We start from the raw sequence: 23318 nt of genomic DNA on the forward strand, positions 1-23318 counted from the left end.
TCACTGTGATGGATTACCTCCTCCAACAAGTTCCCTGCAAGCTCATTTTTACACCACAGTGGGATGTTTTGAAGTGGGTTTTATTAGAAAAAAGGGAGCTCAATACTGAAAAAGGCAGCTGTGTTTTCTAAATAAGGAAGATACATGACATAAAACTGCAAAATCGCCACTACCCTAAGTCAGGCCTGCGGTAGTGGCACTATATAGAGAAATAAATGGAGGCACGTGGCCGTCTGGAAAGTCTAAATAACGTTCATAAATGTATATTATGCATTTTAATGGAGTACAACTTTCAAAACACCGGTATGGTCCATTAAAATGTGGTCGTATAGAAAGACTGTTAACAGAGTAGGAGACGTAGACTGCTGGACTGAGGAGAGATTGAGACATGACTTGTCGCACACTACACTTAAACAGTGCAGTTACCCATTTATAACTGCCATATACTTGTGGGCTTTCCTGTATGCCTGCGGTGTCCTGATATCAAGTCCTTGGTGATGTTTCTAGACTGGCTAGACTGGTGGTGGAGACATGTGGCTCTGATTAGAAGATCATTTAACCTCTCTCTGTCACCATGCCCAGAGTCAGTAGACTGATTGAATTTGCAGAGTTGGTACAAAATGTTTATAATGCAGTCTAGCAATTATTTCTCCGCTCCTTGCCAATTCCGGTAGACTGGTGTGTGTGCGTGCATGCAAGCGCGTGTGTGGCTTGTTTATACCCGGCTCCTTCTCACAGTTCGTGATCACTTTGGCTGACGGTGTGCCCGCATCTGTGGCACCGTTACAAAAGCTTTAATTCATTAACTTTGAGGGAAATGGCCTCATTTTCTTCGGCACAGCTGTGAAGTTCAGTAAGTAAAGAGAAAAATAGGCTCAGCAGTTGGCCTGCAGGGACCTTTAATACCACCAGTATCAATGAGGATTAAAATATAAGGAGGTTTTCACAGCACAGATCCAGTTTCCGTTTTGATCTTTCACTTTACTTAAGATGCAGCACACTCAAATGCAGCAGTGAAAAAAACATAGTTATTTTCAGGCAGTGGTGGTGAAAATATTTATTTTTTTGAGTCCCTCTATTTCCTCTAACTGAGATATCCAAAAGGTTTCAAGGCATACAGTCTGGACATAGCCACAGGAGATTTTTAAAATACCCCAAAACCGGCTCCAGATGTTGAGTAATCAGCACAATCATTAGTCACAGACAGAAGAAGTCGACTTTGCCATTGATGGGAAGACAATTTCCATGTGTGCATGCATACCTTGTAGCACAGTAGCCTGAATTCTTCCTGTAGGCAATAAAACAAACATTGAAGTCCACATCTTCCAAGGTTGTATTTCAGGTCTTATTCTTTCCAGCACGCATAAATGTGTCAATCATAAAACATATTTTTAAAAGCGTCCCAGCTGGCACACGACCAACCTTCAACGTTGAAATGTGGATGAAATTATTTCAGTTGTTTCAACATTAAACAACGTTTAATTCTGATGGCTGTAAGAACGTCACAAAAGTCATAATCAACACTGACCGTTCAGAAAAATCTGTTTCAATGTTGAAACAATACTGAAAGTTTATGAAACAACATTGTGAAATCAACGCTGATTCATTTTCACTCTCAAAATTAGAAACATAATTCAGCAGTGATTCAGCCATGGTGTATGACGTTGATTCAACAGTGAATAAACATTAGAATGTCAGCTGGTGTAGGCCTTTTGGGGTCCATGTCATTGGTCCGACCGCCCATTGGTCCGACGGTCCGCAGTACTCAATGGCTCCCGGTGGGCGTATTTCTACTTTGATGGTGCGCCGCGACCGGCTCTGGGTCAGCTGGGAAAGGCTTGAGGCGAAGCAGGCTCACAGCTTATGTGTTTGCCACTTTCTTTTTCATTTTAACCCACACCATGATCTTTTCCTGACCCTAACCAAGTGGTTTTTGTGCCTAAACCTAACCAGACCTTAACCACAGGGCATCATGATGATTTCGGAATGGACTTCAGAACAATGGGTTTAATATGGTCGGAACAATGTTTTGTCGGACCAATGGGCAGTTCCCGGCCTTTTGTATAACCATTCCTGTCAGAGTGTAGCCAAGATGTGGACTTGAGTCACATGACTTGGACATGACTCAGACATAAGTCACAAATTTGATGACTTAAGATTCGACTTAACAAAGTTAGAGTTGCAACTCGTCTTGGACATTAATACCAGCGACTTGTGACTTGCCTTAGACTTGAGCCTTTTGACTTGCAAATACTTTGTACTTTCCCCCAAGCCCAAAGATTTCAAGTCAGTTTAAACACTTTTTTTAAGTGTGCCATGCATCAATTAATTTCCCTTCATTCCCAGATTCAAACTAACATCGCTTTTCACTCCTAGGAAGTCAACACGTAATTCACCAGATCTACTTTGAATGTGACAGCATCCAATCGAGTTGCAAGAGAGAACGATGAAGAATCACGTTACTGAGAGACAGTTGGTAAAAATGGCACCAAAGATAATTTTGTTCACGTACAAAAACGGTGCAGTGGCCTCTCTCTCTCAAATATGGTCACTTCCGACTCCAAAAAACCAAGATGGCCATGGCCAAAATGCAAATGCCGAACTCAAGACTCCAAAACGGGAGTCCACAAATCAATGGGTGACGGCAGTGGCTATGTACATTGTTTTTACAGTCTATAGAGGGCTCAAGGGATGATGTTCTTCTGTAGGTAGAAGTTAGCATCGCACTGGTTCCCTCATCAAAAAGCCTCATCAACTGGATTTGGGATTTTTACCGAAAATAAGCTTTGTGGCAAACAAACGTTTATGATTTTTTAAGCAAGATAATCTTCACAAATTAACTCTATTTCATGATTATTAAAGCCCAGATGCAATCACCAGAAGTAAAAAGCTAATGTAAGGCTATGAACAAACAATGCTACGGTCACATGACCATAACAAGACTGTAAAGCCACGTTTGGCACGGTTTGGCGTGATGGCGTTCTGTAGTTTCATTTATGCACTTGATAGCTACCACCAAGACATAGAAGCTTGAAGCTTTCGTAACTTTCGTAGAAGGAAACTCAAAAGTCTCTTGGTCTCTTGTGTGAACCACAGACCTTATTTCAGGCACCTAACCAAAAACCCATTCACTTTGAAACGAGGGAACCGTGAGTGGTAAACTGCAAACTCATTCCCAGGTTTTAGGCTTCGTCCCTGGCGCACTTTCTTGTTGGTGCCTGCTCGCTGGAGTCCGCCATGTTGCAATGCCATGTTTCTACAGTAGCCTAGAAGAGACAAACCAAAAACTGGCTCTAGATAGGGCCATTCACATTTTCACTTTGGCCATTGTTGTAAGAAATCCCTCCACAATAAGAACATTGGAAAAACACTGATTTTTGTTTTCTAGCGTTAAACTGCATTAGTCAGTGTTTTTACCGGTTTAAAGCAGCTGTGCGGAACTTTACATTTTCGTTGATTATAGCGCCCCCTTTGGTCGAAGCGGTATGACACCCACAGCCTGGTGTTGTAAAATTCCAACTGCAGCCAGCATTCGACTTCATTCATAAAATCTCGACTGCAACCAGCAATTACAGCATGCATTTGTTTTGGAGAGCGAGAGGAAAATCATAAATGCTCTGGTGTAGCTCTGAATTCCTTATAAACTGAGGACAACTGCCTGCTGTATATTTGCGTTCATGGTCACAGTCACAGATAATTTTGTGGCATTTGTTGTAACGTTACTAGACAAAAGCGGTTCACATCAGCTAACGTTACATTTAGCTTGCTTATAACTTCCATGTCGTCATATATTGAAGTGAAACAACGTCTAACAAGTTGCGGTATATTCTCTAAATAAAAACAAACATTTCATACCTGTCGATTAGGAAAAGGGCCAACTCGGGATCAGTTTTAAAACCTTTCAAATCTCTCAGCTCTCTCCACTTGGTGAATGCCCGACCGAGGTTTACACGCGTTTGGGCTCGAGCCCTATCACTGTCCCGTTTAGCCTTCTTCTGTTCTTCTGTTCTTTTTCTTTTAGATGGTGCTCCTTCTTTATCCGCCATGACATCAAAAGTACAACCAAGTCCTTACAGATACATCTAGTAAAACTGTTAAGTGTTCAGCAATGCCCGTTGCTTACCGTTTACTTGAAGAACACTCTCTGTAAACACGGCTTCTTCTTCTTCTTCTTCTTCTTCTTCTGTGGTTTAATGGCTGCGGGCTGCTGCGGGCGTGCAGACTTTCTTCCACCTCCGGGTGCCGTATTCTGGTTTGCTGACTTCTGCTGTGTCTGACCCGACCAAGGCTACGCTAAATAGCCATACAGAGAAAGGCTTTTTGTCGCTGTTGGGTTCAAATAAATATGCGGATCTTCAAGGAGGGGTGATACGAACTAGAGACAGTTTTATTAATGGTAAAAAGTTCCGCACAGCTGCCTTAAATCACCACTAGATGGCACTAAATCCCCTTGAATGTTACACACTGTTCCTTTAAGTGTCACACTGAAGCCAGGAAGCAGTTAGCTTAGCTTAGTATGAAGACTAGAAACAGGGGGAAACAGCTAGTCTGACAGACCCATTGACTTTGAGACAAGGGAAGCGTGAGTGGTAAAACTAATTTCTGGCCTACTCTGTGGTGGTGGTCAACAGAAAAGGAGCTGCGGTGTGCAAAATATGTGGGTTACAAGAGATACAACAACTTCCAAAAACCTTCTTTTAAAAGATTTTATTCAAGAGATTTTGTTAATTTAAGAAAATATATATATATATATTATTATGTTGAGTAAATTGCTTAACATTTGGTGAAGAGTGCACAATGACTAGTTAAGGGCTCAAAACACAAAGTTGAGGACTTGGGACTTACAGTATAGAGCCAATCTGTAGGTCCCAAAAACCAGATCATTTTTTAAATTGCGACACAGGCTACTGTAAATGAGCTCACCCTTCATCTGAAGTTGGGAAAAAACCCATGTGATTAGCAATAAGTCTGAGTGTGCCTGTGGCCCAGCCCGCCCCTCGCAGTGTCATAATTGGACGCTCATTCCTGCAGTCACGCTGCAACTGCGACTCACTCAGCTCCATCACTTCCACTTCTGTCCCGCGGAGTCAGTCTTTCTGTTTTTACAGGAGCACTAAAACACTCGTTATTCACACATCCTGCACAAGAACCAGCATCGGGACTCTCAAAGCTCTCGGACATCGTTTTCTCCCCTCCCAAAGTTGAATCTCTTTTCATTCAATGGGTCCGTGTGCAGTGCTGCTCTGCTCTCTGTTCGGAGTTCTGCTTGGACAAGGTAAGTTACCTTCCTGGAAGAAACTCTATCACCACTACCAGATGACTTTTAATTGAGCTAATCCAAACAGAGACAAAGAATGATATGCTGCACATGTGTGTTGATATATGATGTTGCAAGATAACTTTTTAACACGACTTTGTGAAGGTATGTACAGTAGGAATCAAAGTGATAAAGGCAAAGAGTGAGACACAAGGAGGTGACGAATTTATCACAGGACTAGTTGGGGCATGTGATGAAAGCTAAGCTCACAAAGCTGGGTGCTTCAAAGTGTTGCATGTTAGGATTGAAATGAAGCTCAGATTTCCCATTATGTCATTACATAAATGCAACAAAACATCATGTAACCTCCCAACTTCCAATGTAGGGAGTGATATTAACTGTCATATGAAGTAATTTCTAGCAGCTGTAAACTCTTCAGTCATGCATGACTGAGGACAACATCCAGATGCTCCATATAACTTGAAAATGTCATGTCAAAAAGTAGACTCCCTCTTTCATTCATTACACATTGTTTATGCTATAGCCAAGATTCAACTTGATTTATAAAGTGATAAAAGAAGATTTTATGTGAGTGTCAAAATGCAGTTTCACATAAGTTGGATAAGAGCTCTCCTTGCTCCGGTTTCTCCACTTTCTGCCCTCCAAGTCAAAGGCCAAGTGCCTTGGTATGCTGTGATGCTGTCAGAACGACCAGCGTCTCACCAGGACAGGGTGGTCCGGACAGAGGAATGTGATTTATACACACCCAAATGCTCCTGGTCCCCTGGTCACACATGGGGCAACTTTCACAGTCAGCAGGGCCACTTTTCTCCAAGCTGTGGGGGGTTGTGTCAAGGGTCAGTCTGGGGTGAAATTCAGTCAGCTATCACCTCCCTTAGTTAAGTGAGTACCTGTGTGTATCATGTAAAGACTGAAGTTTTTATATAACTGTGACTGACCTAAAGCCTCGGGTGCAGCCCGTGAAGGAGATGCACACTGCTGTTGTGACGTCTGGCCCAGGCCAACTACTCTGTCTGGGCGGAGCTCCACCAGTGGGCTCATTAAGCCTTGTTTACATGAGGCGTCTAGACGCAGGCAAGCCATGTGCTGCCCTGCCAAGACAGAATGGCCCTCACAACCAGCACTGCCATCCAAGATGGAAATCAGCCCTCTCTCTAGACAGACAGACAATGCATCACAGAGACAGGGAACCGCGGCACGGCTGCGCCTGGTTTGCCTCTTTTGATAAAACAGCGCCACACGGCTTTTAAAGGCACTTCTGGTCTTTCAATTTGGGTTTGCTGGAGCAGCAGACAGTGGTGGCGTTGGAATGACTCTGTGATGCCATTTGTGGGTTTGAGTTAGTTATCAGCAGAGAGCTACTGTGGGCAGAGCAGTGTGAGCAATTACAGTAGGAGGCCAGCTGTCATTTCAAACACTGTGTTTGACTTTTGGCCATTAACACCTTTATATGAGGCATTAATGGTGCAAATTCATATCCATATTATCATATTTTTTGGAGGTAAATGTTATGTTGGAGTCCTAGTTTTACTTTGCAAACAGATAGAGGACAGAGAGAGACTTTGAGAGGGCCCACTTGGTAGGCCCATGTGAAAAGCTTTTAAAATACCATCTCATTTCATCCAGCTGCTACAAGGTTTATTGGCCAGAGAATTCTGGGATGTGCCAGACTTCCAGAAGTCAGTAGTGAGTCAGCTAATGTGGCTGCCTAGTAATAAATCCTCTGTCTATATTCACTCCTTTCTGCCAGCTTAATCATCCTTTGCGTAGTAGCATTGGATACAGTGTTTTAATTCTGCGTTTCATTTTCCTGCAGCCTGCACTGGAGAAATGACTCGCTTTCTTCTGAGGAAAAACACATCGATTTGAATAAACTCTTGTGATGTTTTGGCCCTGACGTAGTTCTGTGCTGCAACACTGGGTTTATAGAAGCCTGCAAACTGTTCTGGGAAATTAAGAGTTTTATTGCAATGCTTACATTGTGTTGTTACAAAGTTTATCAATGCAGAAAACTGTTTGTGGTGATGACTATTCCTGCTTGTGCTTCATCTCTGATTTACTGGTTATCATAAAATTCCTCCTGCCCCTCTGGGAGACGACAGCAAATCTATAAAACTGAGGACTGCTATTCCAGACACTTGTCCTCCCAGCGTAATCTAACTTATTATCTGAAGTTGCTGACTTCTGCCAGACTGTTCACGGCAGACGCTGTGTCTCAAACAGATGGATTTGTTCAGCGAGTTTCACAATCACTATTCCCAATAATTCAGGGCATTCGGTCACTAACCAGCAACAACTCGTATTCTGTTACAATGGGTCGACAGAATTTATTTCACGGTAAGTTTGTTTTATTTTTTCTGTGTTTTTTTTTTTTTTTTTAATCCCGGGGGATTTACTGTTAATAACAATTTGACGCACTTATCCTGGTTTGAGCTGAAGGCAAAAAAAGTCCAAGAAGCCGATCTGCCAAAGCTATTTCACGTTTGGCAGATCACACAAACCACAGGCGAATGAATGTACTTGATGTGATTGGGACGGCTGATTGTTTACAGAGTCAAGGCATTCCACGCTCTCTAATCCACATGAATAAACAGCCAGATCACCACAGAGTTGGTTTTGCTCCAGTAAAAAAAAAAAAAAAATCTCTTGTGTCTGCAACAACATATCCATCATTCATTGTCTTTGGCAAAAAAATATTTTAAAAAAGGCCTACGGGCAATTTGAATTGACAGATTTTGATTTTGTTTTTCCATCTTGTAGAGAATGCCTTAGAGGACAACGGCAGTATCCTTTTTGTTTGGGTTAGATTTCCAAATGTGATTATCATAACTCGTCTCAATCAGCAGGATTTATCTTTGCCAAAAGAAAATGTGTTTATCAAAGAATGCTTAATGTTACAAAACAATACCATCTGATATGCTTCATCATGATCAGCTAAAAAGGCATGAGATTAGTCTCAAGGCGAGTGTGTTAACAGGGGCAGCCCAAAGGGAGGACGCTAGGGGGCCATTGCCCATCTGATACAATTGCTTGCCCTCCTGGCGAAAATAACTTGAGGTTGACATGACTGTTTCAACAGGCTGTGGCACGCTCATCTTTTAAGCTAGCACAAAGGTAGTGGTATCTTGTGAAACGACACAACCTAAGGCATCCATTGGAACCAATAATATTGGCATAGCTTGTTGGTAAGCAGTGTAGTAACTCTCCAAATTTAGGCTAAATTTTGGTGAGGTAACAACTGGCCATTTTCAAAAAGGGGTCCCTGAACTTTTAACTCAAGAATGAAAACGGGTTCTAAGGGTACCCTAAACTTGAGTACGGCTTGTTCCCTGTAAATGTTTTGTTCCTTACTAGTATCCAACTGTGATGCTGTATATTTGTCTTGATGGGGAAAAGGACAACCAGTCTATCTGAAGAACAATGAATCGTCTAACACATACAGATCACAACAGCTCCCCAAAAGTGAAGCCAAATCTTGATTGGGGTGGTGGCTCAGACTTAAAAGTGTCCAGGTACTATAAGGTGAATAAGAAAAAAGATATGTATGAATAGGAGATGGCCTAACCTACTTTAACTGGATAAAATAATGGTCAAGTAACTGCTATGGACTGTATATAAAGATGGACGACATGACAGCTCCCAAAAGGTGAAGCCAAAACATCTCAGTCGCCTCCTGGTGGCTGGCTGCAGTATAGGTCGTAAACCCTGCCTCCTCCATGTTAGTGGATGGGACCTGGGCCAAACTAAAAACTCTAAATAAACGTCAAATAAAAGATGGTTTTCGTCATTTTAGGGAGTTCTTTAAATGTTGACGTTCATTCAAGTGCTTGTTTTTTTCAAGTTTGGTTAAAACTATTTATTTGATGCTATAAAACCAGGTTTCACGTCCTGATTAAAAGTTGTGTGTGCCAAACGGTGTGCTTGTGATCAATGGCGCTGCTCATGATTGGTTGGACGGGTGCATGGATGGGAACTCAAGACAATGGAGATTGCTGCTGCAGCAACTCTGGTGCCAAATGACATCACCAGTGCAAGATGGCGGCAGCCGTATCCGGGATATTTTGGGTTCATTATTGTACAGTGGTAGTCTGTAGAGACGTGTCATCCATCTTTATATACAGTCTATGATGTGGATACATAACACATTGTTGTGGAACTCAAAAGGTAGCTGGATTGGTATTAGTCTGTGCACATTGAATAATTAGCAACATTAACTGTACAATAAGAAACCAGGATTTATCAGCGTGCAATCCATTGGTAAATCCATTGGTTTCTTCCTTTACCTCTGGAGGCACAGCCCGGAGTTTTTTGACTAACAGAAGTGCAGGGGCCTTGGCGGTCGCTCACGTCCTTCACTTCCGGTGGTGCCCCCAGGGAATCGCTGTGTGTTTTACAAATACTCCGGGTAGAAAACCAGCAGAGTTTAGCTATATATCACATTTTTCACATCACTATATCACCGTGTAGACTAATATGATGTTTGTTAAGTCTGTAAACACAATGACTGAACAAACGTTACTATTTCTGTGTGCACGTTTTGTAATTAATAACATGGTTATCGTAGATTAGCTGGGCTAACCGTTAGCTGTTAACGTTAGCCGTTAGCGGTGTCTGTAATAACGATAGACTGTATAAAAATAAGGTAATAACTCAATAAACGGTCCGTGAATAAAATATTTTTCCAGCGGATATCTTAGTTACAACATGATTGAGCTAGCAAAGCAGTTTTGTGTTGTTATGTGTGGTATTTATTCATCCCCCCCAGTCGTCTTTCACACAGGGCTGCCGACAGATTCTACAATGTAAATTGCAGAATCTGTCTTGAAAGATTAATCAGTATGTGATTCCTTAACTTTTCATATTCTCAACTAGCCTACATACTACAGCAGCATAATCCAATTCCTGAAATTCATCTATGGCTTTTGGTTTTGGTGTACCACCCCAGGATGTTCATTGGCCCCATCTGGCCATCACCATGAAACATTTCTGGGGCATCACCTTGTGTGTATGGAGGCAGGTGTGATACCTGCAGATGCAGCATTACTCCATCTGGGGTCCATCTCCTGCAGCGATCATGTCAGTAGGGGTCCACATACTGCGGCAAACCAGACAATGCCAGATATGAACATCTCCCTCTGACAGTGCTCAGTGAATGAGATGCTCACCATTTTTTTTTACCTGTTCATACAAACACACCTTGGGTTGTTTTTAATGTTTTGCAGGAGTGGAGCAGATCTCCATAGAGGACTGCTGTAAAGATGGCCAGAAGCGAGCCAGTGATAACGAAGACTGCTCGTCCTTGCCTCTCATCTCTGCGTCAAACACATGCAGGTGAGCGGGCGCTATCTGCTACTCTGCTCTCACTGTCTGATTGCAAATCTATACAGAATAAGAGTGCTGGGTAGGAGACTTGCCCGGGGCTTATTTAGACTTACAAGTCATTAACTGCTGCACCCTTTGTCACAATCTTACATTTGCTATCTGCACAACAGAAGCTCCTGCAGTATTGGCCCCATGGGATTTGGCCTGTACCATGTATGAGGGGAAATGTGTGTAGACCCTTAATATGAGATTGCTTTACCTTGCTCCACTAAATCTCCAGGCACATTATTCACTTCACGTGAGAGCAGGAAACACTAATAGTGATGGGATAATAACAGGTCTGCTGGTAACCCTAGAGGGTGTGCTGCCACAGGTTCAGGGCCCATAAGCCGGGGAGATCTGCCGCCGTGAACACTGATGGCAAACACATTTACCGTAGCCACCCTAAGTGATCCCAAATTTGTCTAAATTATAGTGTGTGGGTAAAAGAGGAAAAGGGCAGAGGTTTGTGGGGGAGCAGGGTGGAAAAGGGGGTGAGGGGGGGGTCAAAAAGAGGGGCTGTTTCAAAACCCAGGAAATACCTCAGAGGTGAAACGCGACATAGAGGGAGGATGGAGAGAGGCAATAACAGGAAATCTGAACGATTACTTCAGACACCAAAGGGGGAAAAGAAGTATGAAAGAAAAAAAAAGCAGAGAGAGGAGAAGAGAAAAGAAAAACAGGAGCGCGACTGTGCCCTTAAAAGGTTCTGCAGAGGAGGTGCGCGCCTTGACGTGAATTCGAGATCTACGGTAGTTTATTTGGAAAGAGATTTCTGGTAAGGGTTGATAAAGAGGGCTGGTTGGAAATGAGAGAGGAGAGGTGAGGGGGTGGTGTTTTATGCTCTCTGTCTTGTAAAGTTGCAGCAAGACAGATATTCAGACCAAACAGAAACAGTCATCCGCTCTTAACTGATTGGACTTTGCTAAACAATACAATGAAATCTGATCAGATACTTTCATAATAAGAGTCTCACGAGGGGCTACTCCAGTTATTGCTTTTGACATCTGAGCAGCCATTATAGTAATGTAAAGTATTTTATTGATCCCAGTAGAGATATACATTTTACTATCCTCATTGCACAGAGCTAAGAGGTTAAGGTCAGCTGGAGTGCCTCCAGTAACAACGTGTTTCTCACTTTATTCTTTAAATCACATCAGCAACATGTCATCACTGATTTCTAAGGAGAGTGACTGCCCTGCTGATGTCATTTACCTCAAACAAACTGTATATACTTGCAACTGTTAGTCACCCAATTAATGGGCAACTCTTCCCCACTCTCACAGGTCACAGCATGCTTATCTAAAGGGAGTGGTTTGTTTTAGTGATATTATTATAATAAGATTAATTTCTTAAAAATATACACACACTATCCCACTCTGATTAAGGACATGCGGAGGTGGACAAATGTTCATCTTGGGACTGAAATGTTGCTCCAACTCTAAAACAACAGAACAAAGGCCTCAGGGAGCGCTGCTCAACCCAGTTTAAATCCAGTGATGTCAGCGTAGCAAAACAAAAATAAACGACCGATGCCCTCCTCTGAATCCACACAGGACTCGCTCAACCCACTCATCCACGCATTTTTAGTGTGACAACTCCGAGATCCCCATCAGGCTCGCCTCGGGCTGATTTTAATGGGCTACACTTTCAGGCAGAGTTGTACTGCGGCACGGAGATTATTGATAGAGCTGAGAATAAATGCACCACCTGTGTTTTGTGGTTTCTCTCGCTGACAGGATAGTGCAGGAGCAGTGCTGTGTAACAGTGCTCGAGGATAACATGTGCACCACTGGTATCAACGTGGCCAAAGACCAAGGAGCCTGCGATTCGTTATTCACCAACACCTGCGAGACCAAGACCACGAAGGTGTGTTTGTACTTGAATGTGCACATATATTTGTGCGTATGTGTGCTTTACTAACTGAAAATATAGACAAAAAAAGGGAGTATAATCACAGTGTGCACCAAAAAATCTCCCTCCACTCAATCAATGTACAGTACATCACTCTGCTGGACAGCCAGTTTGAAGGCAAATGATTGATGAGAGCGATGGTGTGTGTTTGTGTGTGTTTTTGTCTGTGTGTGTGTGCGCTGTGAGCAGGATGAGGCATGTCACTCCAGGGAGGAATGGAGCTTGTTGCTGTCAGATGGATTATAAATTCAGCTCCGACTCTAGAATCCTTCGCAGGCTCACGTCCAAGCACTTTGCAGCCTTTCTATGTTTTTATTCCCTCAACCCAACCCTCACTGTGCCCCCATATTTTCACAACACACACCACATCAACACATTAGGAAGATAAATGCTTGGCAAAATGTACCAAGGAGAGGATGCAAGTTGGTGCATTGTCTGGAAAGGATGAGATAATTAGGAGTGAGACAGCTTGTCTTTACATGATCGACTGAAGTGCAGGTGGTGGCTCAGACTTAAAAGTGCCCAGATACTGTAAGGTGAATAAGACAGAAGATATGTATGAGTAGGAGATGGCTTCACCCACTGTAACTGGATAAAATAATGGTCAAGTCACTACCATAGACTGTATTAAGATGGACGACATGATGGCTCCCTAAAAGTCCTAAACAATCTCTATTGCCCCTGGTGGCTGGCTGCAGTATGGGTCGTAAAGCCCACCCTCAAAGTAAACGTCAAATAAAAGATGGTTTCTGTCATTTTTTATAGTTCTTAAAATGTTGATGTTTAATGGGTCACAAGTTTGGTTATAAAGTAGTTATTTAATGCTTTAAAAAGGGGGTTGACGTCATAATTGACAGTTATGTGTGCCAGTTGGTGTGCTTGCTATCAGTGGTGCTGCTCATGATTTGTTTAACAGGTGCATGTATATAATGGAGATTGCTACTGTGCTGACTCTGGCGCTGAAATGCTGTTTATTAGTGCAAGATAAGATATCCAGGACGACGGCTTTTCCCAAAAGTGAAGTCGAAACATCTGAATCACCCCCTGGTGGCTGGCTGCAGTATAGGTCATAAACCCCGCCCTCCACATGTTAATGGATGGGACATGGGCCGAACTGAAAACTCAAAGTGCACATCAAATAAATTTTTCTTAAAGATGGGTTCTGGCATTTAAGGTAGTGTTCAAGTATTAATGTTTTTGATAAGTTTGGTTTTAGTTATTTAGTCATAAAATGAGGATTTTACAACATGACTGACAACTGTGTGAGCCAATCGGTGGGCTTGCGTTCAGTGGTGCTGCTCGCAATTGTTCAGACGGGTGTATGGGCGGGATACTTGATACTGTGGAGATTGCTATTGTGCAGACTCTGGCTCCAAATCAAAGTCCTGCAGGACTTCTGCAATGAAACTGTACAGCCTTAAGCCTGATTTATGGTCCTGCGTTAAATCAACGATGTACCTACGTCGTAGGGTATGTGGCTACGCAGGAGGCTCGCGGTAGCCCCCGGCGTAGCCTGATGTGCACCTCCCAAAAAATGTAACTACACATCGAGATGACGCAGACCCAAAGCAGACCGAGAGGGCTGTGATTGGTTTGCTTGGTAGCAATGCATTTCTGGTTCCGTATCTCCAGATTGCGCCATCCCCGCCATCTTTAAACATCTTCTGTTGCGATGTAGATGTTGCAGTATTAACATACTTTCTTTGACATCCAACAACTCCAACTCCAGCAAGATTCTCTTTCTCTCGGTTGCCATTGTTCACTGTGACCGGAAAAGCCTAAACAAAGAATCAACTAGAGATGACGATAACCATTCAGGAAAGGAACGCAGCCCCCTACCGCTCTGGCAGTGAATTGCACCGAGACGAAATGGAGTGACAGAGAAGTTCGAAGGGTTCACGACGGCGTCACAGCAACGACGTAGGTACGTCGTAGGTACACTGCAGGACCATAAATCAGGCTTTAGGATGAGGTGGCAGCGAACATCGAGTTCCAGACACTCAAAGAGGATCCTTTTAAGTTTTATGGTAGTGGGAGGAGACTTTTTGTCCCCGTGATTTGTAATTCCAGAACGGAAAGCCCAGCTTAATGTGAGTGACTGTAGCCTGTGTGTGTTTAATCACAGGTGTAGGTTGGGTCGTGGGACTTGTATTAATGGGTGCAGGCGGGTGCAGCTTTGACTTAGACATAGTGATGGTTGGTTCTGGTACTGAGCTTTATGGATCTGGGCGAGTGCGGGTTTTCAAAAATGGACCTGTGCAGGATTCTGCTCCAAATGACGTCAACAGAGCGAAATGCAGCGGCTGTCACACCTGTCCTGTCCATGATCCCATCCTGCCAGCTGTCCCTTTTATGCAGACATCGATTTGGCGCTGTCATTACCTTTGCTGCCAGCTTAAAGGCGAGACAGCTCTGTCCACTCAATCCGCGATCGTACCTTTTACAAAAAAATAGTGAGGCGGGGTAAGAGCACAAAATTCCCACCTTGAGCAGACCCTGGCCGAAGCTGGCCCATGATTTACCAGTCTTCCTTTGAGGGCGGGACTTACATAGGATTATCTTTTAAGTGTGTAGGTTTTCAGTGGAAGTCCCCACCTTGAGAGACTGACAACTGATATCCAACATCATTTGACCTACCCCAGTTATGTAACCTTGCTGATCTGTTGCTTTAAGCAGAGTAAAACCAAAACTATTGATTATATTCACGACAGGACAGCTTTGGCTTTGTGGACACATTTTTTGTTTGCACAGTTCTGAACATGCCGAGCCCTGGTTTTCCTCCAGCCTCTGCGGGTCACTCTGTACTGAAATGATTTACTTTTCTGGGACAGAGTAAAAGCCACAGAAACAAACACAGACAGACTGAGTAGCATTTAATGACTACTGCTGCACAACCGATAGAGCTGTGATATTTGAAAGTCATGCTATCACCCTCACACAAATACACCACACCTGGTTACACTTCACGCACATACCCTCGTTGCCCAAACTGCAACACAAACACACCATCCCCCACTCTCTGCACCTTTCATCCCCCTCCCCGACTGACATTACCAGGCTGCCATAATGATTGATTGAGCACGCTTCAGCCAGAGGGGATGATGTCATCTCATCACTGTCTGTCTCTCTGTCCGTCTCGCTCACTGACTTACTGCTTTTCATCTGTCTGTCTGAAGCCTGTCAGTTGGAATGTCTTCTCAATCAGCCTCCTTTTTTGTCTGTCGGGTTGATTGAGAGCTTGGCTGTCTGTCTGACTCACATCCTCCTCATTTGTCAGAATAAAAAGCTTGTCTCATCTACCTCCAGTATTTTACCAACCATCATCATCATCCCACAACTTCTTTTTCCTCGTCTGCAGTTTTGGTTTCACTTGCCCGGGTGCATTAGAGAGCTGAATGGCGTGATGATTCTCTGTGACAGTGTTTTTCCTCTCCTTTATGTATAAAAAAAAAAAAAAAATGTTCTTGTGCATGCTAAGTCTGCATTATGCACCAAAGGTTATTCTATTTTATTCTTCCCTGTGTTCTGTAGATGTGCTGCGACTGCTGTCTTCTGGGGAAGGCGGCCCTGGAGAATGGCCTAACCTGTGACCACAACCTGTCAGTGGGTTACCAGTGTGGCCTGGTGTCCCGAGCCTGCTGCATGGATGCAGCCCCAGACAACCAGACCACACCCACGACAACAACTGAATGTGGGTTAAAAAAACAAGCATGAAGTAGGCCAAATGTAAAAATGTTTTCCTTCAGTTTGCTTCCATCAAATGAGGATGCTAATATTCAGGTAGAAAAACAGGAAAAAAATAGGGAAAACCTGTGGCCAACATTTTAAATTGAATTTTAAAATTTTGGAAGATAAACAGACGAAGGAAGAATAATTAAGTGTAGAAATCAGAGCACATGAGCTGTCAACATGAGCCCACACTGCCCCCTCCTGGATGTTTGAGGTCATTGCTGCCATCTTTTGGCTTGTGCCTAAACACAAACAAGGTTCAGCTAAAGGACACCAACTCTGGAGTGATGGACAGACAAAAGAGATATTTGAAAATGTAACCTTGGTCTTGAATATTATTATGGCATTAATAATATTATGCCATCTGACATTTAAAGCTACAGTTGGTAACACTTTTAAAATAACTTGTATTTGCTGAAATTGTCACTATATTCTGAGAGAAGTACACGAGACAGATTATCTGTGAAAAACATAAAGTCCCTCCTCCCTTCCTTCTGCCTTTTGCAAGAATCTACTGCAGTGCACTGAAAACAACCAATCAGAGCCGAGGAGTCTTGAACATCGTTGTCAATCTTGCCAATCACTGCTCATGGGCTGCAGTCAAACTAGGCAGCGCTGATCAAATATGAATCAAGGCTGTGTTACTGCATTGCATATTCCTCACCCAAATATTTTCAGAAACATATTTTTGCACTTATCATGTAGATATAAACGGCTTATTCTAAGGTTATTTTTTTACTGTTTAACAGTAAAATAAGAAAGTTTGTGACCTGACCGCCATGTTGGATACAGTGGAGCCGAGAACTTAGCATTGCCCACTGGTTGGAGCAAACTTTTTTCTTTTTCAGTTAGGCAGTACACTAAAATATTTTTCGGAAAATATTTAGGTGAGAAATAAACAATGCAGTTCCAGAATCTTGATTCATGTGCCAAATTGACCTATGGCTAAGCCACGCCCCCTCCACTCACTCGGACAAACTATCAACATTCAGTGACCGGCGCTATGGCAGGTGTCACAGTACACGGCATTTCGCAGGAGGCAATTGATGATTTTTGGGCACATAACAATCAGATGTCATTGAGAAGTAACCAAAAGGGCCTAAACTACGCATTGGAGGGATATATTCATCATTTTATTGTTGAGAAGGTCGATGAAAAGCTTAAATTACAAGCCAAAATTTACAGGTCACAGTGTACGCTTGTGAACCGCATCTCGTTGCCGTCACCATCAAAGACAACAAGTTAAAGTGCCACTGAAGTTAAGGTTTTTGGCTCAGAATATGAGAAAAGGATAACAGCCTTTTTACCATCTTTACCAAGAGTGTCTCTCCGTTAGTTTGGTGCTACAGTATTTACACTGAATCATTCAGCATAACGATTCCCAACCTTTGTTATCTCTGCCATTACAGATAAGTTAATAAAGCTAAGCTCCAGAAGTTGATGTTAGCTTAACTAGAGCCCTTTGGACAACAGCTAACAATGATGTACGATCACCAAAGTACAAAACTAGAACAAAATAGGCTAATGAACTCCCAGCAAACAAGGTGACATGATGAACAACGCTAGGAGCTAACGTTAGGCTAATTTTAGCTAACGTTAGCTAGAGATGTTAAAGATAACTTTATATTTCTTTCCAGCAAAGTGACAATATGTTGCCTCAAACACAATGTTGACTTACCTTAGAACAGATGTAGACATCATTGTTAATCTTATTCATGTTGAGTTGATGTTGTGGTCTAACGTTACCACACAACTTTATCCAAAGGAAACACTTTTCTCGGTTGAGATGTGGTTTAAAGTGTTTAAATATACCTTGTCGCCCAGCCTCTCAGGATACCTTGTGTCAGAGTTACATGGGGTACATGCAACCCTGACACCGTTTGACCATTTTTAAACTTCAAATCTCCGAAAAAGCTCATAAAACCGAACAAAACTGACTTTCTGTAATGCATTTCAATGGACGTCCAGGCAGAGAAATGTCCGAGTGTATGGGAATGGCTATATGCACTGTGATTGGCTTATTGCGTTTGAGGGCGGGACTTAGCCATAGGTCAATTTGACTGTTTGACTGCAGTTCATGAGCAGTAATTGACTGGATTTACAGCTGCGTTAGAGACTTCTCGGCTCTGATTTGTTCTTTTCGTTCACCCACAGTAAGGCCATCGAAAATCTTACAAGGCAATAGAATAAGCAGAGGATGTCGATGAAGACTCTCAGTTATCCAGGTCATGGTAATCAAATGACCATCGTTAAACAGAGGAAGTGGCCAACAACACCACTATCACCCACCTACAATGCAATCTTGAGATCAATCCCCAGACAACTGAACACCCATTCACCCAACCTGAACCCATCTAACCTTAACGACACACAAAATGGCCAGGTGGGTCAACGACACACAGTTGACCTTAACAACTCTGAAAGGGCTTATGGTGCATTCGTTTTGTACTCGGAGGTCGGAAGTCAGAAGTGGGAATGACGTCACCTCCGAATTAACAACAGTTTTTGCATTCTAGTTGACAATGGTGGAGAACAAAACATGGACACCCGCAAGAACGTTACCATTCTACCATTGGGCTAGCCATAGCCACTGTTAGCAATATCAGTTGATAACAACGCTCTATGTGGTATTTTGCACATACAGACAGTGTAGCAACATGCCCATGGATAAAAATTGAACAGTACTATGGGTATGGCTGACCTAATGTAAAACAAATAAGATTCGTTCGAGTTTAAACTTCCCGACTGGGAGCTGGGAATTTCCGACCTCCAAGTATAAAACAAACGCACCGTTACACCCACACAGAGTTACTCTGCACCAGTCTGTTAGAACTGAAGAAGCTTCTTGGATATAAGCAATAGCTAGCCCTGAAAAAAAAAACAGTTTTTGCTTCTTTAGATAAAGGTATAAGGTGGTAAAGGGATAGTTCAGTGTTTTTGATATGGAGTTGTATGGGTTACTTATCCATAGACAGTAAATGTCAGGCACACCCCCTAGTTTGGAGAAGCAGGCTGGGGTCCAACATGGAAGCTAAGCAATGTACTGCTGTAGAGGGGTCAGCAACAAAACATATTTTAGCAGCCTATAAAATTCCCACTTCCCACAAGTATTTTCACTGCTTTACCTTAACATCAGATGGTGATTTACAGGAAAATTAAGCCGTTATATCACTTTCTTCAAAGCCAGACTCCATTGAGAAAAACAGCAATTTAACACTGCTGAACACAGGAGCTGCTGATCTACTACTGCCTCTATCCATTTGGTTGTTTGGGCTATTGTGTGACATTGGCATTAAGAAAGCTTAATTCGGATTCACCAGAGTCGCACCATAACATTAACTAACTAACTGATCAAAGCAGTGGTAGACCAGCAGCTCCTGTGGTCAGCGAGCCAAAATTACTGTTTTTCTCAATGGAGCCTGGTTTAATGAGAGCATAGATGGGGAACTTAACAGCTTCTCTGACAAAATGGGCAGTGTGATGGAAAAGTAAACTGATGAAAGTACTCTCAATATCGCGTACACTTAAACTGATACTGATTGTTTTGGGTGGGACTTTTTTTTGGGGGGTGACTAAAATATGTTTTGTTGCTGACCCCAGTCCCCAGCAGTACATTGCTTAGCTTCATGTTGGACTGCAGCCTGCTTCTCTAAACTGAGGGCGTGCCAACTGGAACAACATACAACCCTACTTCAAAAAATCCGAGCTGTCCCTTTAAGATGGAAGACATAAAAACATGTTTTTCTTCTTTCATGCAGTACCAAACAAGGATGACACCAGTGACAATGGAGATAATTCAGTATTAAATGATCTGTGCCAAGGTATAGTATAATATGTCAATAAACAACCTTTTCTACACCGAAATTATTTAATCTTGCAAACTCAGCAATCAATTATCAACCTGTTTGTGATTCTTTTTAGGGAAATGTGCTCATAACTGTGTAGGCAATGACACTTGCACCTGCCACAAAGGCTTCAAACTCAAGCCAGATGGAAAGAGCTGTGAGGGTGAGTAATAGTCCCTCCCATCTTCAACTTTAAACAGACTTAAGAGCACAGAGGAGAGTTATACTTGTGAAAGTTTTGTGATACAAATGCTGTAATACTGCATGTCACTATTGGAAACATCAGCACAATAAGTGAACCTCTGCTTTCACACGCTCTCAGATATCAACGAGTGTTTGCTGGGAGCCAGCAACTGTCGAGCAGGAGAGCGCTGTATCAACACAGAGGGCTCGTTCCGTTGCCAGAGAGAGGTCAGCTGTGGGACTGGCTATGAACTCACTGACAACAACAATTGTAAAGGTCAGTCAAACTGTCCTCAGTCTGCCTCTGTTACTGTGTATCTTAGTTGGTTGTTTTTTATTGTTTTAGGTGCTGGCCTTCAATGGAATTTTTGTCTGTGATTTCTTTACCCAGATATTGATGAGTGTGAGACTGGTATCCATAACTGTGGCCCAGAGTTTGAGTGCCAAAACACCCAGGGGTCATTCCGTTGTGTCCCTAAGGTCAAGTGTGGTGCTGGATATATCCAGGATGCCCTTGGCAGCTGCATTGGTAAGCACCTTGCTACTACAACAGCAAGTAAACATTTCATATGATGCATTTTTGGTGATATTAGGCACAGCCTGTGAATAAACTGGCAGAGTAACACTGGTAAGCTAGGTGGACACACAAGATAATTTGGCAAATACAGAATGCAGGTGGACCACAATACTGCAAGACTAATCAGAGACATGGAGAGCAGGTGGAATGGCAGGGGAGGGGTTACTGCAGGGCAGGAGGAAGTACAGTAGCTGATTCTGTAATGACCACAGACTGTACAAAAATAATGGATGTAGCATTGGTTTGTGGAATCCAATTTTGAAGCCTTGAGTTTGGCATTTTAGCCATCGCCATCTTGGATTTTTGGAGACAGAGGTAACCATATTTGAACGCGGGGTTGGAGCTGTGGAGGAGCGAGGGTTGAATTGAAGACACTATTCTTAGACACGCTGTCACTTAAAGCTGCCATGCCTTTAATTACACGTTATTTTAAGCCTTGGTAAAAGGTGAGTGATAGGTGACATTTGTCATGAACAGGAAAATTGTACCAGGCTGTAAACATGTTTGTTTCTGCTGTAAAGTTTGGCATTTTAACATCGGGGTCTATGGGGATTGAGTCATTTTTGGAGCCAGCCTCAAGTGGCTATTTGAGGAACTGCAGTTTTTGGCACTCCTACATTGGCTTCATGTTACTGCCCCCTAGGTTACTGCTTGGTAATTACAGGAAGACTCAGAGATATACTTGCTTTTTAGCTACACCTTTGCGTGTGAACGATGGTTGCCTCGCGTATCCTGTGTCCATTAGGAGAGTTGGTTGTGCGGGCAAACAGGCGACCAGTGAGTGTGGAGGCAAAAAATCCAAGTGGAAAAAAAGCAATAAATAGACCTTAGTTGGTACCTCAAGGTAGACCGAATGATCTGGTGGAGACCAGACTGCAGAGCCAGGGCTGCTGGGGTTGATTAGTGGATGGCTTTCAGGTGAGCAGGCAGATTGCCAGCAGGAGTTGATTGGTAACTGGACTGATGAGAGCAGAACCAGACACACAGACACAAAAAGAGACAGACAGGGAACCACAAGGAACAGCTGACACATGACCATCTTCAATTTGCTTATTCTCAGAATTAAGAATGTCAGGACTTGGCACATGTGTGACGGGAAAAGCAAACCGTTTTTTGACCGTGTGGCAGCATGAAGGATTTGTAGCATGTTGAAACTGGAATTGATGAATGAACATTTAGCTGTGATGGACTGTGAAACTGTAAAGTGGAAACTTACCTGAGGTGAATTATGGACTTACAGTGTTTAACCTGTGTGAAGGTGAGCATGTGTTCAAATAAATGGGTCATCGCACTTAAAGAAACCTGACAAATTGGACATTGGATGTATCAAAGCAATCTTTTCACGATGTAACAGTGTTATCTGTATCTGTGTTTTCAGATATCAATGAGTGTGTTAGCCAGACGGGCCCATGCCACCGCGGGCAAACCTGTGTCAACACAGTCGGCTCCTACATGTGCCAGAGGAACTCTGTTAACTGCGGCCGAGGATACCACCTCAATGAGGAGGGCAATCGCTGCGTTGGTACGACTGAAACACTCACTGCTCCTCGATAACAAAGCATCTTACTAACCTACCTGAGGTGCATATCATGGTGTTCTCCCTCCACAGATATTGATGAGTGTAAGGGCCCTGAAAAGGTCTGTGCGGGTCATGGTTGCATCAACCTGATAGGCTCCTACCGCTGCGAGTGTGAGACGGGCTACATCTTCAACAGCATCAGTCGGGTCTGTGAGGGTGAGTAGCTGATCGATTTCACATCATGTTCTCACATAAGTAATCCAAATGCATGCTTTGCTTGTAAGTACATGCTGTACACCTAGTACTGGTCACAATGTGCGTAACAGACATTTATCATAATTTCATCTTCTCACTGTGGCATATTTGGACTTTGTGTTTTAGATATTAATGAATGCAGGCACTACCCTGGCCGCCTGTGTGCTCATAAGTGTGAGAACACACTTGGATCGTACCAGTGTAGCTGCACCACCGGCTTCAAGCTCGCTGGTGATGGCAGGAATTGTGACGGTAAGGCACCTCACCTTCCACACTAACAGGCAGCTTCTCTGTCTCACTTTTTCTCTCTGTCTGTCCCTCTTTTTATTCTTCACTGTGTCATACGGATTACTGTTCTGATCTATTGCACATCTGTCCATCCTGGAAGAGGGATCCCTCCTCAGCTGCTCTTCCTGAGGTTTCTACCATTTTTTTCCCCCGTTAAAGGGTTTTTTGGGGGGTGAGTTTTTCCTTATCCGCTGCAAGGGTCCTAAGTTAGACTGCAAATCCACACTAAACTATATGCTGGAACTATAGGGTTCACATGATCTTAAAAAACAAATCCCAGAAAAGTCATTGACTATTAACAATCACATTTTCCAGGCCAGGGAAAGTCATGGAATTAGTAAAAATCATTGGAAGTTTTAATGAATGATG

The 23318-nt window shown here is 43.0% G+C and overlaps 1 protein-coding gene across 2 annotated transcripts in view; it reads left to right on the forward strand.

Annotated features, from left to right (window-relative positions):
- The first annotated feature begins 4987 nt into the window (after positions 1-4987).
- The window catches only part of fbln1 (fibulin 1), a 46289-nt gene continuing 27958 nt past the window's right edge, over positions 4988-23318 (forward strand). The window contains exons 1-11 of one of the 2 annotated variants that reach the window (XM_049573249.1): positions 4988-5275; positions 10501-10609; positions 12379-12508; positions 16085-16244; positions 20041-20103; positions 20204-20290; positions 20450-20587; positions 20702-20839; positions 22266-22409; positions 22497-22622; positions 22788-22913. In XM_049573249.1, the coding sequence (XP_049429206.1) occupies positions 5221-5275; positions 10501-10609; positions 12379-12508; positions 16085-16244; positions 20041-20103; positions 20204-20290; positions 20450-20587; positions 20702-20839; positions 22266-22409; positions 22497-22622; positions 22788-22913 (1276 nt within the window). In that variant the 5' untranslated portion in view covers positions 4988-5220. The remainder of the gene's footprint in view (positions 5276-10500; positions 10610-12378; positions 12509-16084; positions 16245-20040; positions 20104-20203; positions 20291-20449; positions 20588-20701; positions 20840-22265; positions 22410-22496; positions 22623-22787; positions 22914-23318) is intronic. The other variant, XM_049573248.1, reaches the window with a different exon arrangement.

The sequence above is a fragment of the Epinephelus fuscoguttatus genome, linkage group LG4 (assembly GCF_011397635.1).
Source record: "Epinephelus fuscoguttatus linkage group LG4, E.fuscoguttatus.final_Chr_v1".
NCBI lineage: Eukaryota > Metazoa > Chordata > Actinopteri > Perciformes > Serranidae > Epinephelus > Epinephelus fuscoguttatus.